Source organism: Salvelinus sp. IW2-2015, linkage group LG28 (genome assembly GCF_002910315.2).
Source record: "Salvelinus sp. IW2-2015 linkage group LG28, ASM291031v2, whole genome shotgun sequence".
Classification (NCBI taxonomy): Eukaryota; Metazoa; Chordata; class Actinopteri; order Salmoniformes; family Salmonidae; genus Salvelinus; species Salvelinus sp. IW2-2015.
Genome location: NC_036868.1, coordinates 3467628 through 3481597, shown reverse-complemented (window position 1 = coordinate 3481597; position 13970 = coordinate 3467628). Strand labels below are relative to the sequence as shown.

At 42.5% G+C, this 13970-nt stretch overlaps 1 protein-coding gene across 2 annotated transcripts in view; it reads right to left on the bottom strand.

The window, feature by feature from the left end:
* nrbp1 (nuclear receptor binding protein 1) overlaps positions 1-13970 on the bottom strand; it is a 17140-nt gene extending 3170 nt beyond the window's left edge. Inside the window, exons 1-17 of one of the 2 annotated variants that reach the window (XM_023973499.2) lie at positions 13415-13970; positions 12785-13027; positions 12509-12631; positions 9163-9264; positions 8970-9059; positions 5663-5703; positions 5414-5508; positions 5072-5155; positions 4912-4970; positions 4598-4696; positions 2555-2687; positions 2356-2446; positions 2070-2120; positions 1847-1982; positions 1447-1500; positions 1180-1243; positions 98-153 (exon numbers count right to left, since the gene is read on the bottom strand). In XM_023973499.2, coding sequence (XP_023829267.1) covers positions 98-153; positions 1180-1243; positions 1447-1500; positions 1847-1982; positions 2070-2120; positions 2356-2446; positions 2555-2687; positions 4598-4696; positions 4912-4970; positions 5072-5155; positions 5414-5508; positions 5663-5703; positions 8970-9059; positions 9163-9264; positions 12509-12631; positions 12785-13006 — 1500 coding nt within the window. In that variant the 5' untranslated portion in view covers positions 13007-13027; positions 13415-13970. The remainder of the gene's footprint in view (positions 1-97; positions 154-1179; positions 1244-1446; positions 1501-1846; positions 1983-2069; positions 2121-2355; positions 2447-2554; positions 2688-4597; positions 4697-4911; positions 4971-5071; positions 5156-5413; positions 5509-5662; positions 5704-8969; positions 9060-9162; positions 9265-12508; positions 12632-12784; positions 13028-13414) is intronic. The other variant, XM_023973500.2, reaches the window with a different exon arrangement.

Here is a 13970-nt window from a genome sequence, read left to right as displayed (position 1 = left end):
CCTCATCCTCAGCCCTCTGTATCCTGCTGGAATGTTTTGAGCCTGGGATTGTGGGATTTAGTTTCTGGGATTCAGGGATTGTGACCCCTTGTCTTACCTCGCTGATGAATCCCAGCTGAACGAGCTCCACGGCCAGCTCCTGCACATTCTCATCTGTACACAAAACACACAGGTCAACAACCCTGTGACCTGGCTGGTCTAGTGATAATGTTACACCCTCCGGCACACATCTACAGTGTCGGTAAAGGTTTGAATCTGGCCTTCTGCCCTCTGAAACTAAATTCATCTTTCCCCACAGTCATTCGCTCTTTCTACCTGTTCAATAAAAATCTGAAAATACATTTAAAGGTAAAGTACAACACTCTTGATGTGTCCATTTCTTTTGTATTTAACCTTTATTTTGACAGGGAAGACAGAGACCTAGGTCTCTATTCAAAATGCTCCCTGTATAATAACATACACACAATCATGGTATGCACAAATATAACATCACAAATCACCCTGAAAAACAGTTATATTTATCCACAAATAAATCCCCAATCAATACTTTAAATTGCCCAAACGGCCCCAGAACATCAAGATGAAATGTATTTTGTTCCAGCAATACGGTGCATTAAAACTAAAAGCAGATTTATCTAGTTCAGTGGAGACCCTAGGAACCTCAAGAGTTTACCAACCCTGTGAACGTGTTAGGCAACTCAGATGTCTATACTTTAACAGCAAAAGACGMAAGTTTCTGAAGTACGGCCTTGTAAACAAAAAGGGAGTAATGTAGAGATCTACATGTCTTTAGTGAAGTCCAGCCAACCTTTTGATACAGGATACAGTGATGGGTATCAAACTGTTGTCTGTAACAAAACGAAGGGCACTATGGGAGATGGCATCTAAAGGTTTAACAGTAGTAGCAGCTGCACTTTGATAAATAATATCACCATAATCAACAACAGACAAAAAGGTTGATTGAATAATCTGCTTCCTACTGCTTAGAGAAATACACGATTTGTTTTAGAAAAAGCCAACTTTAAATCCCAGCTTCTTAAGCAGCTCATGTATACGTAAAAAAAAAAAAATCCATGTCAATCCAAATGCCTAAGTATTTATAAATACAGCATGCAAAAATATAGCTCTGTACACCCCCAAATCAACCCTAGCATGGACTAAAGACGTGTGGATACTTACTTGGTAACAAATCACAACTTAAGTGCCTGTTCAACTTGTCCTCAAGTTTCAGCAACAGCGTAAGCTGGAAAAAGAAGTAAGATAGATAATCTATATACACACACATCTCTAATTTTTTTTAGGTTTGAAATCTGGACAGGACTTACCCCGGGCTGTATTTACAAAGCGTCTCAGAGTTGGAGGGCTTTTAAATCATAATGAATAAGATTACATGGACGGATGGGACCTGATCCTAGATCAGCATTGATGAATAGTCATGAGACTTACGTGATGTTTGGCGCCCTCATCAACAGGCTCGATGTTGCACTGCATCTGTAGGACCTGGGCAGAAAGATTTTTGTAGTCCAAAGCCAATTCAAACCAGTAGACAACACATATTTAGACAAAAAAAGAAATATATATTATATATATATATATATATCTCTCTCCCTTTGAAAACACTCACACATTGATCTATTTCATTTATATGTACTACATTTTGTCTCTTGTATCTACTACCTACACTTGTTGATTTTCTATACTATGCCTATGGAGTTCAGCCTGTATTGACTGCAATGTGGGTCTCAACAATACTTGAACTACTCAATTCCCCAATCAATCCCCTTTTCCCTGTCCAGTGTCCCTTTCAATCCATCTCTGTACTTCTCCCTCCTCCTTTAGGACTTACCTTCCTGGTCTCCAGCTCTGCAGGCTCGGGGGTGGGGCTTTTGACTGATGGGGGCACGATGGGGGACTTCACTGCTTCCTGCTCGGGCTGCTTGGGGCCGGGCACCCCAAAAGCTGTCAGCGGGTAGATCCCATTCCTGATACACCAGAGGGGGGGGGGGGGTTAGACGTCTCATACAAACACACACACACACCTCTAGAGAAACACACACACATTCCCCTACCTCACATCTTCCAGGAACTTGTCCAGCTCAAGAGCAGGGAACTGGGAAAGCCTGTGGACATCAACAGATTGTTCCTGGTTAGTCTGCTGTTCACACACTGTCCAAGGCACAACAACATCAAGCGTGTCTCAATAGGAGACTAAACAGCAGTTGGGGACCATAAGTTCCTTCCCTTCTCAGTTATGTGTTAGTGGAAATGGCTACAAATCTGAACGTCATTGAAGATTTTAACAGAGTCATTTCAATCTTTTTGGGATTCCAAGAGATAGTTGGATCTAAGACTCACTTCATCTGAACTCCGTCCTTGACCTCCACGATCACCAGGTTGAGGTCCATGTTCTTCGTCATGTCCTCAAGAGCATTTTCTGGAATCATGTCTACATGACAAGACAGGGATAGTCCAATGACATTTTGTGTGTGTCAGTGTCAATTTGTGTGTGTCGCAGTGTGTTTCAGTGTCTGTATGCGTGTGTCTTGTTACTCACGCTGGTGGCTGACGATGCAGTGCGCTGCCAGCAGCTTCAGTAAGGGCACCTCGAACAGGGCCTGGTGGAACAGCAGCTCTTTGGCCGTGGGCCGCTTGCTGGGGTCCTGTTCCAGACACTTCTGGATGAACTCCTACCACAAGAAAACACCGGTATTAACAAGACAAGGTTCAGTCCTGGACAACACCGGCATTAACAAGACAAGGTTCAGTCCTGGACAACACCGGCATTAACAAGACAAGGTTCAGTCCTGGACAACACCGGCATTAAAGAGAAATGTCATGTCTGGATGAACTCCTGCCACAAGCAAACACACATTTTTTTATTTTTTATTTCACCTTTATTTAACCAGGTAGGCAAATTGAGAACACGTTCTCATTTACAATTGCGACCTGGCCAAGATAAAGCAAAGCAGTTCGATACATACAACAACACATAGTTACACATGGAGTAAAACAAACATACAGTCAATAATACAGTGAAAAATAAGTCTATATACAATGTGAGCAAGTGAGGTGAGATAAGGGAGGTGAAGGCAAACAAAATATATATAAAAATAAATACAAATATAAAAAGGCCATGGTGGCGAAGTAAATACAATATAGCAAGTAAAAAAAAACACTGGAATGGTTGGTTTGCAGTGGAAGAAAGTGCAAAGTAGAGATAGAGATAATGGGGTGCAAAGGAGCAAAAAAATAAATAAATGAATACAGTAGGTAAAGAGGTAGTTGTTTGGGCTAAATTATAGATGGGCTATGTACCTGTCTCTTATACACATCTAGATGTGTATAAGAGACAGGCTGGAGCGCGTGCTACAGGTAGGTGCTGCTATGGTGACCAGCGAGCTGAGATAAGGGGGGACTTTACCTAGCAGGGTCTTGTAGATGACCTGGAGCCAGTGGGTTTGGCGACGAGTATGAAGCGAGGGCCAGCCAACGAGAGTGTACAGGTCGCAGTGGTGGGTAGTGTAAGGGGCTTTGGTGACAAAACGGATGGCACTGTGGTAGACTGCATCCAATTTATTGAGTAGGGTATTGGAGGCTATTTTGTAAATGACATCACCGAAGTCGAGGATTGGTAGGATGGTCAGTTTTACAAGGGTATGTTTGGCAGCATGAGTGAAGGATGCTTTGTTGCGGAATAGGAAGCTAATTCTAGATTTAACTTTGGATTGGAGATGTTTGATGTGAGTCTGGAAGGAGAGTTTACAGTCTAACCAGACACCTAGGTATTTGTAGTTGTCCACATATTCTAAGTCAAAGCCGTCTAGAGTAGTGATGTTGGACAGGCGGGCAGGTGCAGGCAGCGATCGGTTGAAGAGCATGCATTTAGTTTTACTTGTATTTACAGGCAATAATAACATACAGGCAATAAAGAGAAATGTAAATAATAAAATCAAAGTTTGTCAAATGTTTTCAGAGCTAAAAAATGGTCTGGTGACATGTTGATTTTGGAGTGAACTATCCCTTTAAGAACACTATGGACTATAGTGGGTTGTTTAGCAACAAAACCAATGCATGCGCAACTTTGGGGCAAAACAGACGGGATGGCTTAAATTCAAAGGATTACGGACAACAAGTCAACTCTATTTAGTCTCCAAATGTTTATTGAAAAAATAAATACAGTCGCACAATAAGCACTTGTCTCTCAAATACCTTGTTGGTTAGGTAGCTAGTGAATGTTTGCCATATAAGCATAGACAGTCAAAACACTTCAAAAGCAAGACATGGTGTATAGAACAAGAGACGAGCTGGAATGAGCAACCTACGATTCCCTACATGGCTGCTACTTGTCATTGTTGCTAGCCATCTGTCCGCCATCTGTCCGTTCAGAATCATAACACAGCCTTTTACCCCTGCGATGAGAGCGCATCATTTTCGTGACGTTGTCAGGCAACCTGTCTATGTAGACTATAGTTATGTTATGGCTGGACTGGGTAATACCCTTCAGGACAAATCCATTCTGTATTTCAATGCAACACTCTCTTAAGGAATCAGCAACAAGCAGCGGGTGTTAGCTGCTAGGCCAGGGTCCCCGACTCACCCTCTGCAGTGGATCCTCCAGGAACTGAATGGCACTGTTGATGGCTTCTTGGGACACATACGACGACTCGCCGTTGCTCTGGATCTCCAGTACAGCCATCTGAAGAGACGAGGAAGTGTGAGGAATAGAAGATTAGAAACAGGACAAGTACAACACTACAAAACTGTTGGACTACAAAACTTCCCGTGTCCATGGAGCAAAGCTAGTCATCGACATCATGATTAAGTTAATTTGCATTTCAATTCTTTCAGTTGTCCGTCATACGAGAGTGAGAATAACAAAACATCAGAAACAAGTCACCACTCTTCACTCACCTCTAAGGCACACATTCCAAAGGAATAAATGTCCACTGCAGTGGTGACGTCTGCAACAGCTAGAAAAAGACCAATGTCAGTAGAAAATGTCAGTAGAAAAACAGCTCCACTACATGGTTTATCAAAAGTGACCATTTGTCTAAGGTTAAAGGTTATCTACCTCCATACTCAGGAGCAAAGAAGTGCAGGCTCTTCTGCTCCTCCCGACACGTCTTGACGTGGTTGTTGATGGTGTCTGGGGCCACTAACAGACGAGTCACAAATTAGTCCAAAGAGAATGGGGAACGTTAGGTTGCAAGGGCCACCTGGGGTATGTTCAGTAGGGCGCACCGTAGCAAAACATTTCTGCAATGGATAATGAAATCTGTGTTCAGCTACTCCATTTCAAAATGTTTCCTCCCTACTGAACAAGGCCCCGGTATTAAAGAGACTAAAAATACCCTTCAGACCAACACCTCTGAAAAGGTTGACATTTAGCGTGATTGACGGATCTGAGACCCACCTGAGCCAATCTTAATGAGGCCATTATGCTGGATGAAGATGGTGTCACAGGTCAGGTTGCCGTGGATGATGGGAGGGTCACAGGAGTGCAGGTAGCTGGGGAGAGGAGAGAAAGGTTACAGGAAGCTTCAAGAGAAGTGTGAATGTGTAGAATTTAGAGTTTGGAAAAAACAAAACTGACTCCAYGGGCCTCAAAGTAGAGCTTAGTCCAATATGGATATATGTAATGCTGTGTAGGTGAGAGACTGACCTGAGAGCAGACAGTATCTGTGTACACCAGCGCTTCCAGGCCTGATAGACAACAGACAGACAGCATAGAGATGACATTCAAACCTAATTGAAATGTGATTACCATGTGGTTCTTGAAGTGTTACTTCTGTCAAATGACCAGAATAGGCTGCAATTAATTGCAAAAAATGTATAAATTGCAACAGCGGGAAAGTTCTGCATTAACAGTGGGCTTTGTAGGTTCAGTTAAAAATAGGGCTGTCACAAGATAATAAAATGGGACACTGCCCCGCCTGCAGCCAAGAGGGTGATTTTTACTGAGCTACTGGGAAACCAGGAAGAGCATACAGGTGACATACATTCTGCATACAGCTTTTTCTGTGTCAGTCTTGTTTCCTGATTTCATTCTTGTTTGTTAATTTCAATTTAACATCAGTTCTTTAAAAGGGGAAGGCTCAAACAATAGTAAAGCGGCCACCCGCCACTTTTTCCGTAAACAGCTGAGGGAAAAATCTGTGTACGCGACCAATAAACTTTGAATGATTTGGGTGGAGCTGGAGAAATGGAACCACTCAGTCATATACAAAGCTATGGATGCAAGGACTGCCCATCCATGACATCAACATTTTACACCATGTCTAGAGGCTATACAGTGTTAACAATTACATTCCTTACAAACAATATTGTAAAAACAAAATCACATTTTATTTGTCACATACACATGATTAGCAGATGTTAATGCGAGTGTAGCGAAATGCTTGTGCTTCTAGTTCCGACCATGCAATAATATCTAACAAGTAATCTAACAARTTCACAACAACTACCTTATACACACACAAGTGTAAAGGAATGAYTAAGAATATGTACATAAAAATATATGGATGAGCAATGGCCGAACGGCATAGGCAAGATGCAGTAGATGGTATAGAGTACAGTATATACATATGAGATGAGTAATGTAGGGTATGTAAATATGATATAAAGTGGCATTGTTTAAAGTGGCTAGTGATACATTTATTATATCCCCCKAAAAATATTATTAAAGTGCCTAGAGATTTGAATCCGTATGTTGGCAGCAGCCACTCAATGTTACCTTATATATTTTGGGTTCTGATGGGGWACGACAGTTATACTAAGCCTATGAGGAATTTCTATTATATTCTTGAAATAAGTTATATTCTTAAAGAATCAATGGGTAATATACAGTGCATTCTGAAAATATTCAGACCACTTGACTTTCTCCACATTTTGTTATGTTATAGCCTTGTTCTAAAAAATGTATTAAATAAAAAAGCCTCAATCTACACACAATACCCCATAATGAAAAAGGAAAAACAGGATTTTAGAAATATTGTATTAAAATGTCAGCAAAAACCAAGCCATGAGGTCGAAGGAATTGCCCGTAGAGCTCTGAGATAGGATTGTGTTGAGGCATAGATCTGGGGAAGGTTACCAAAACATTTCTGCAGCATTGAAGGTCCAAGAACACAGTGGCCTCCATCATTCTTAAATGGAAGAAGTTTGGACCCACCGAGACTCTTCCTAGAGCTGGCTGCCTGGCCAAACTAAGCAATCGGGGGAGAAGAATGGGAAAAACTCCCCAAATACAGGTGTGCCAAGCTTGTAGCATCATACCCTGTATGATGTAATCGCTGCCAAAAGGTCCTTCAACAAAGTACTGAGTAGAGGGTCTGAATACTTATTTCATTTTTTAGTATTTAATAAATATGCAAAAATGACTAAAAACCTTGTTTTCGCTTTGTCATTATGGGGTATTGTGTGTAGATTGATGAGGAACATTTATTTAATACATTTTAGAATAAGTCGGTAATGTAACAAAATGTGGAAAAGGGGAAGGGGTCTGAATAACATTCCAAATGCAGTTTAAGTATTCAGAKCCTTTGSTATGAGACTCAAAATTGAGCTCAGGTGCATCCTGTTTCCGRTGATCATCKTTGAGATGTTTCTACCACTTGATTGGAGTCCAGCTGTGGMAAATTCAATTGATTGGAAATTATTTGTAAAGGCACACCTGTCTATATAAAGGTCCCACAGTTGACAGTGCATGTCAGAGCAAAAACCAGACGGAAGCCAATCCTCAGTAAAAGGAACATGAAAGCCTGCTTTGTGTTTGCCAAAAGGCACCTAAAAGACTCTCAGACCATGAGAAACAAGATTATCTGGTCTGATGAAACCAAGACTGAACTCTCTGCCAAGCGTCACGTCTGGAGAAAACCAGGCACCTGGCCAATACCATCTCTACGGTGAAGYATGGTGGTGGCAGCATCATGCTGTTGGGAAGTTTTTCAGCAGCAGGGACTTGAACCTGATCGAACATCACTGGCGAGACCTGAAAATAGCTGTGCAGCAACGCTCCCCATCCAACCTGATAGAGCTTGAGGGGATCTGCAGAGAGGAATGGGAGAAACTCCCCAAATACAGGTGTGCCAAGCTTGTAGCTTTATACCCAAGAAGTCTTGAGGCTAATCGCTGGCAAAGGTGCTTCAACAAAGTACTGAGTAAAGGGTCTGAATACTTAGTGTACCAGTCAGTTTAATCATAGAGCTTGATGGTTTTTGCGACTACACTTAAAGATGCTTTCAAAGTTCTTGAAATGTTCCGGACTGACTTTCATGTCTTACTGTAATGATGGACTGTCATTTCTCTTCGCTTATTTGAGCTGTTCTTGCCATAATATGGACTTGGTCTTTTACCAAATAGGGCTATCTTCTGTATACCACCTCTACCTTGTCACAACACAACTGATTGGCTCAAACGCATTAAGGAAAGACATTCCACAAATTAACTTTTAACAAGCCACACCTGTTAATTGAAATGCATTCCAGGTGACTACCTCATGTAGCTGGTTGAGAGAATGCCAAGAGTGTGCAAAGTTGGCTACTTTGGAGAATCAAAAATATTGATTTGTTTAACACTTTTGGTTACTACATGATTCCATATGTGTTCATAGTTTGTCTTCACTATTATTCTACAATGTAGAAAATAGTAAAAATAAAGAGAACCTYGAATGAGTAGGTGTCCAAACATTTGACTTTTACTGTATATAAATATTGTTTTAGATTTTTTTTAAATATATTAGCAGAAATTTATAAACCTGTTTTTGCTTTGTCATTATAGGGTATTGTGTGTAGATGAAGGTTAAAAACATTCAATTTTAGAATAAGGCTGTAACGTGATGAAATGTGGAAAGAGTGAAAGGGTCTGAATACTTCCCGAATGCACTGTATCATTAATTTAAAAGTTTTTTTAAATGATGTAGCAATAACAGCCCTTTTAAGATCCAAACAGACTKAAAATCCACCACGTACCTTCTCATTCATTGTCTTGTGGTTTTTCTTGGTCTTTTTCAGAAACTGCTTCAGGCTTCCTGAAGACATGTATTCTGTGATGAAAATGACCTGCAAGTGGAAAAAAGTTGTTAATTTCCTGTGTAATACATTCCATTTATATTTCTTACTATTAAAAAGGTAGTTATTTTACTGCATTTGAAATCTCTCTTACCCTGGCCCTATTTTCCTTCACATCAGCCCAGTATTTGTGAAACTTGACAATGTTCAGATGCTCCAACTGGATCAAGTTGTCAAACACCGCTTTGACTTTCTCCTGGACAGTGATAAAAAGGAGAAGGGAAAATATAAATATTTGCAATCAAACATACCACAACCTTCAACTAATAAACATGATTGATGTCAATGAGCTCAACCCTTCAGTCCAAATTGACATTTTCTCATCATCCACTAAGTTAAGGCCAATTAAGACAAACTCAATATAACAATCAAAACCCCTTAACCTGGGTTAATGTCTGTTTCTGCTTTTTTTCCCCCATGGGGATGTATTTTTTATTTAAAAATTGTCTAACCCGATCTACATTTGTTTGATTGTGGGCGATGTGGCCACAGGATATTTTTACTAACTAGGGCTTATATGTCTCATAACAATCCTGACTTGTAAGAAATGCCAAGAATGTTCTTGCACATATTACATTGGAGGGTATTGCAACTCAGAATATGATCTGGTCTTGCCAAGCAAGAGGTAAAGCAAAGGTTAGTTCAGGATCTCTGCAAGTCATACTTTCCCCACAGAGTCAAACAAATATATTTTTTAAGTTGTCACATACACCGGATAGGTGTCGTAGTACTTAGTATGTACTACGGAGCAAATTAGGGTTAAGTGCCTTGCTCAAGGGCACATRGACAGATTTAGCTTGTCGGCTCGGGTATTCGACCACTGTGCTAACCACTAGGCTACCTGCCACCTAAACTCAGAAACGCAACATAGGGAGAATTCTGGGAACTATTAAAAACGATCAACAAAAGCTACTCAAACTAAGGGCCTCCCGGGTGGCGCAGTGGTCTAAGGCACTGCATCGCACTGTGCCACCAGAGACTCTGGGTTCGCGCCCAGGCTCTGTCGCAGCCGGCCGCGACCGGGAGGTCCGTGGGGCGACGCACAATTGACCTAGCGTCGTCCGGGTTAGGGAGGGTTTGGCCGGTAGGGATGTCCTTGTCTCATCGCGCACCAGCGACCCCTGTGGCGGGCCGGGCGCAGTGCGCGCTAACCGAGGTGGCCAGGTGCACGGTGTTTCCTCCGACACATTGGTGCGGCTGGCTTCCGGGTTGGAGGCGCGCTGTGTTAAGAAGCAGTGCGGCTTGGTTGCGTTGTGTTTCGGAGGACGCATGGCTTTCGACCTTCGTCTCTCCCGAGCCTGTACGGGAGTTGTAGCGATGAAACAAGATAGTAACTACTAACAATTGGATACGACGAACTAAAGCTCCCTCAAACTAAAGGAATCTCATTCTACTCAATGCTCAGCCTGTTTTCAACAGACACCAACACAACATGTTGACATGCAGAACAGAAGGCAGACTACACTGTCTGAGAGCACACTGACACAAGCTCCAAACAGTCAGAGGAACACAGCCAAGAACAGGGTCTTGTTTATTCAGCACCAAACATAAGACGGACCACCACCTGGACTTGTCTAATAAGAAATGCTCATTTTTGTTTTGCGTACAAAACATTTTTAACGTTCTGCGCCCTTATGAACATYACCCAGCCCACAGACAAAGATTTAAAAACAATGTGCGAGAGGATTGTGCCTGAGGATTATGCAACAACCTTTGTGTCAGTCTCTATGAACAGTTTTCATAACACTTTGTAAAGAGAGTACTTTGCTTTGCTATATGTTTGGCAGCAACGGGTTGGAACCCGGCTCGCTCATGTCGCACCAAATGTGGATCTTTAGGGACCATATGCTGTAGACGTCTGACTGCAGACATTTTCACGTGAATCTACATGCAAAAATAGGTGCTCAGTCAGTTCACAAATTACAGCCTGCACTCTGTTCAGGAGGTGCTAAGTACTCTGGGCCAGCAAACGCCATTGGTGTGTCTGAGCACTAAGGAGCTTAGGCAAATCTTACCATAACTCTATCCTCCTGATTCCYGCTTACAAGCAAAAACTCAAGCAGGAAAACCAGTGACACGATCAACACCAATGATTACAGGCAACATCCACACTGAGCTAAAGGCTAGAGCTGCCACTTTCAAGGAGSGGGACACTAATCCAGACGCTTAGAAGAAATCCCGCTAGACACTCTGACGAACCATCAAAAAGGAAAAGCATCAATACAGGGCCATGCATGGGTGCATACTTAGTCCCCTCCTGTACTCCCTGTTCACCCATTACTGCGTGGCCGCTCACGACTCCAACACCAATGTTAAGTTTGCCAACGACACAATGGTGGTAGGCCTGATCACAGACAACAATGAGACAGCCTACAGTACCAGGAAAACAAGCTCTCCCTCAATGCCAGCAAGACAAAGGAGCTGATCGTGAATTACGGGAAATGGAGGGCCGAGCATGCCCCTTTCACATCGACAGGGCTGTAATGGAGCGGGTCGAGAGCTTCAAGTTCCTCTGTGTCAACTTCACTTAGGACCTATTATGGTCCAAACACACCAACACAGTCGTGAAGAGGGCATGACAATGCCTCATCCCCCCTCAGGAGGCTAACAAGATTTGGCATGGGTCCTCAAATCCTCAAAGTTCTACAGTTGCACRATTGAGAGCATCTTGACTGGCTGCATCTCCGCTTGGTATGGCAAATGCTTGGCATCCAACCGTAAGGCGCTYGAGAAGGTAGTGCCAACTGTCCAGTGCATCACTGGGGCCAAGCTCTCTGCTATCCAGGACCTCTACCAGGCAGTGTCAGAGGAAGGCCCTAAAAATAGTCTAAGACTCTTAGACTACTCTGTTCAGCATTCTTATGGCTTCTACCCCTAAGCCATAAGAATGCTGAACAGTTCATCACAAATCTGAAGGGAGCACTGACTCTATGCACACTCACTGGACTCTACACATACGCTCACAACACACACACCAGCTGCTGCTACTCTGTTTTATCATCCATCCTGATTGCCTTGCCACTTTTAGCCCTACCTGCATGAACATATTACCTCAATTATCTCTTACCCCTGCACATTTCGGTACTGGTACTCCTTGTTTATAACATCGTTATTTTGTGTTCCTATTTCGTTTTTTTTTTTTTACAAAATGTTCTTACTTTTTAACTCTGTCTGTAATGAACAATGCAATCTCAAAGTGCTTGTTAACCAAATAAACATCAGGTAATTTAAAAATAAATAAATGCTACAGTAGCTAGATCAGCTTGATAAAGTCTGAGTGCTTCTTGAAGCAGATGGGCAGCCGCAGTCATGAGAGGATCTGGAAGCTCATCGCTAGACGTTCAGCGGAGGTGGTGATGAATGGGTGATAACTGATCATTATGACATCACATAGAGCATGGTTCTGTTGCAGCTGAGCCCTGGTTGAGAACCCAACACACCTCCTGCAGCTTGAAGTTCTTCCGCTCTGAGAACATGACCTCATTCCACACCACCTCCACACCCTCCTCTGTGTCCATGGCCAGGTAGGCATTGTCAATCCCAGGGACATTGCGCTGGTTCACCTAAAACGAGGAACAGTGTTGGATTACACCAATAATTCTCCATCTGATTCAAAGTAGTTGTGTAAAAAAACAAGTTCAATATTTGTGGGGCCAAAAGTCTAACAACACAAACAGTAGCCCTTTTCCTTTCTCCAGCACATGCTCATTGAATACCTCCTCTCTGCGTTTCTGCCAGCGTCCACACGGGCTCTCCTCCAGAATCTCTGACTCGTCCTCGCTCTCCTCTTCCTCGTCCTCTGTCGCAGGGGGCTGTGTCACAGTGGACACTGGGGGGGACACGGATGACACACTCTGACCGGTGGGTGCAGCGACAATAGACTCTGGTTTCCCCTCCTGGACAGAGTCCAACACCTGCTTCCCTTCTCCCTCTGACATCTTGTCAAGCTAGGCCACCTACTGCAAAACCCGACAAATTGTAGACTCAAAGGCTTCATGCATCATTGCCATTAGAGTAAATGTATTGTGTACACACACACACACACACACACACACACACACACACACACACACACACAGTATTGCCACCCCGGATATTATATTTATGTCAAAGGCTGAGGCACTCTTAAATTCAGTGGAATTTAGCTACGTTGCTTCAACAGGGCTGAACCTGATATTGTCCACGCACCTGATACGACGTGCTTGACTATCTGACAGCTTATTTCAGACATTGATTCAGTCAGAATAAACTAGCTAGGTAACGTTAGTTCTCCTCTCCAGCGTAACATGAAAGAGGGCTCCTCTAAAAATGGCTAACATGAAGTTAGCATAGTTAACGTTAACTACCTTGCAAACCTGAATGATGTTGTCAGCTCCGTATCAGTAGACTCCAACTACAAACTTCTTTCAAATCCTTGTGGAAATACGATTTGCTAACAAGCTACTGTAGCTAGTTATATCCGCTAGTCAGCTAGCTATGTAGCCACCGCCGGTTAACGTAACTATAATGTCGTGATCTGCCGTCTTGAGGATATTAGCTAACCAAAAGGCAAGATGACAGTTAGTTAACTAACCTCACCAACTACTTAACACGCCGAATTGCTGTTAAAATAAAAATGACAGATTATGCTAGATTTTTGCAAGCCTTGTCCCTAGCTGGATGGCCAGTCCGTCAGTCAGCCAAGCTAGAGAGAAACAGTTCACGTTAGCTAGCTAGATACTATAGTACTGTAGTTGTTGCAAAAATATCAAAGTCCTATGTTGGAGGAAAAAAAACAATCGAAATGAAATCATTTTTTTATATCACAATTATAAAGCAATAGGTTACTATGAACCGAGGTCTACACGGTTGATAAAATAATGGCGACATACACACACCGACTCAAATCACTACAAAAGTAAT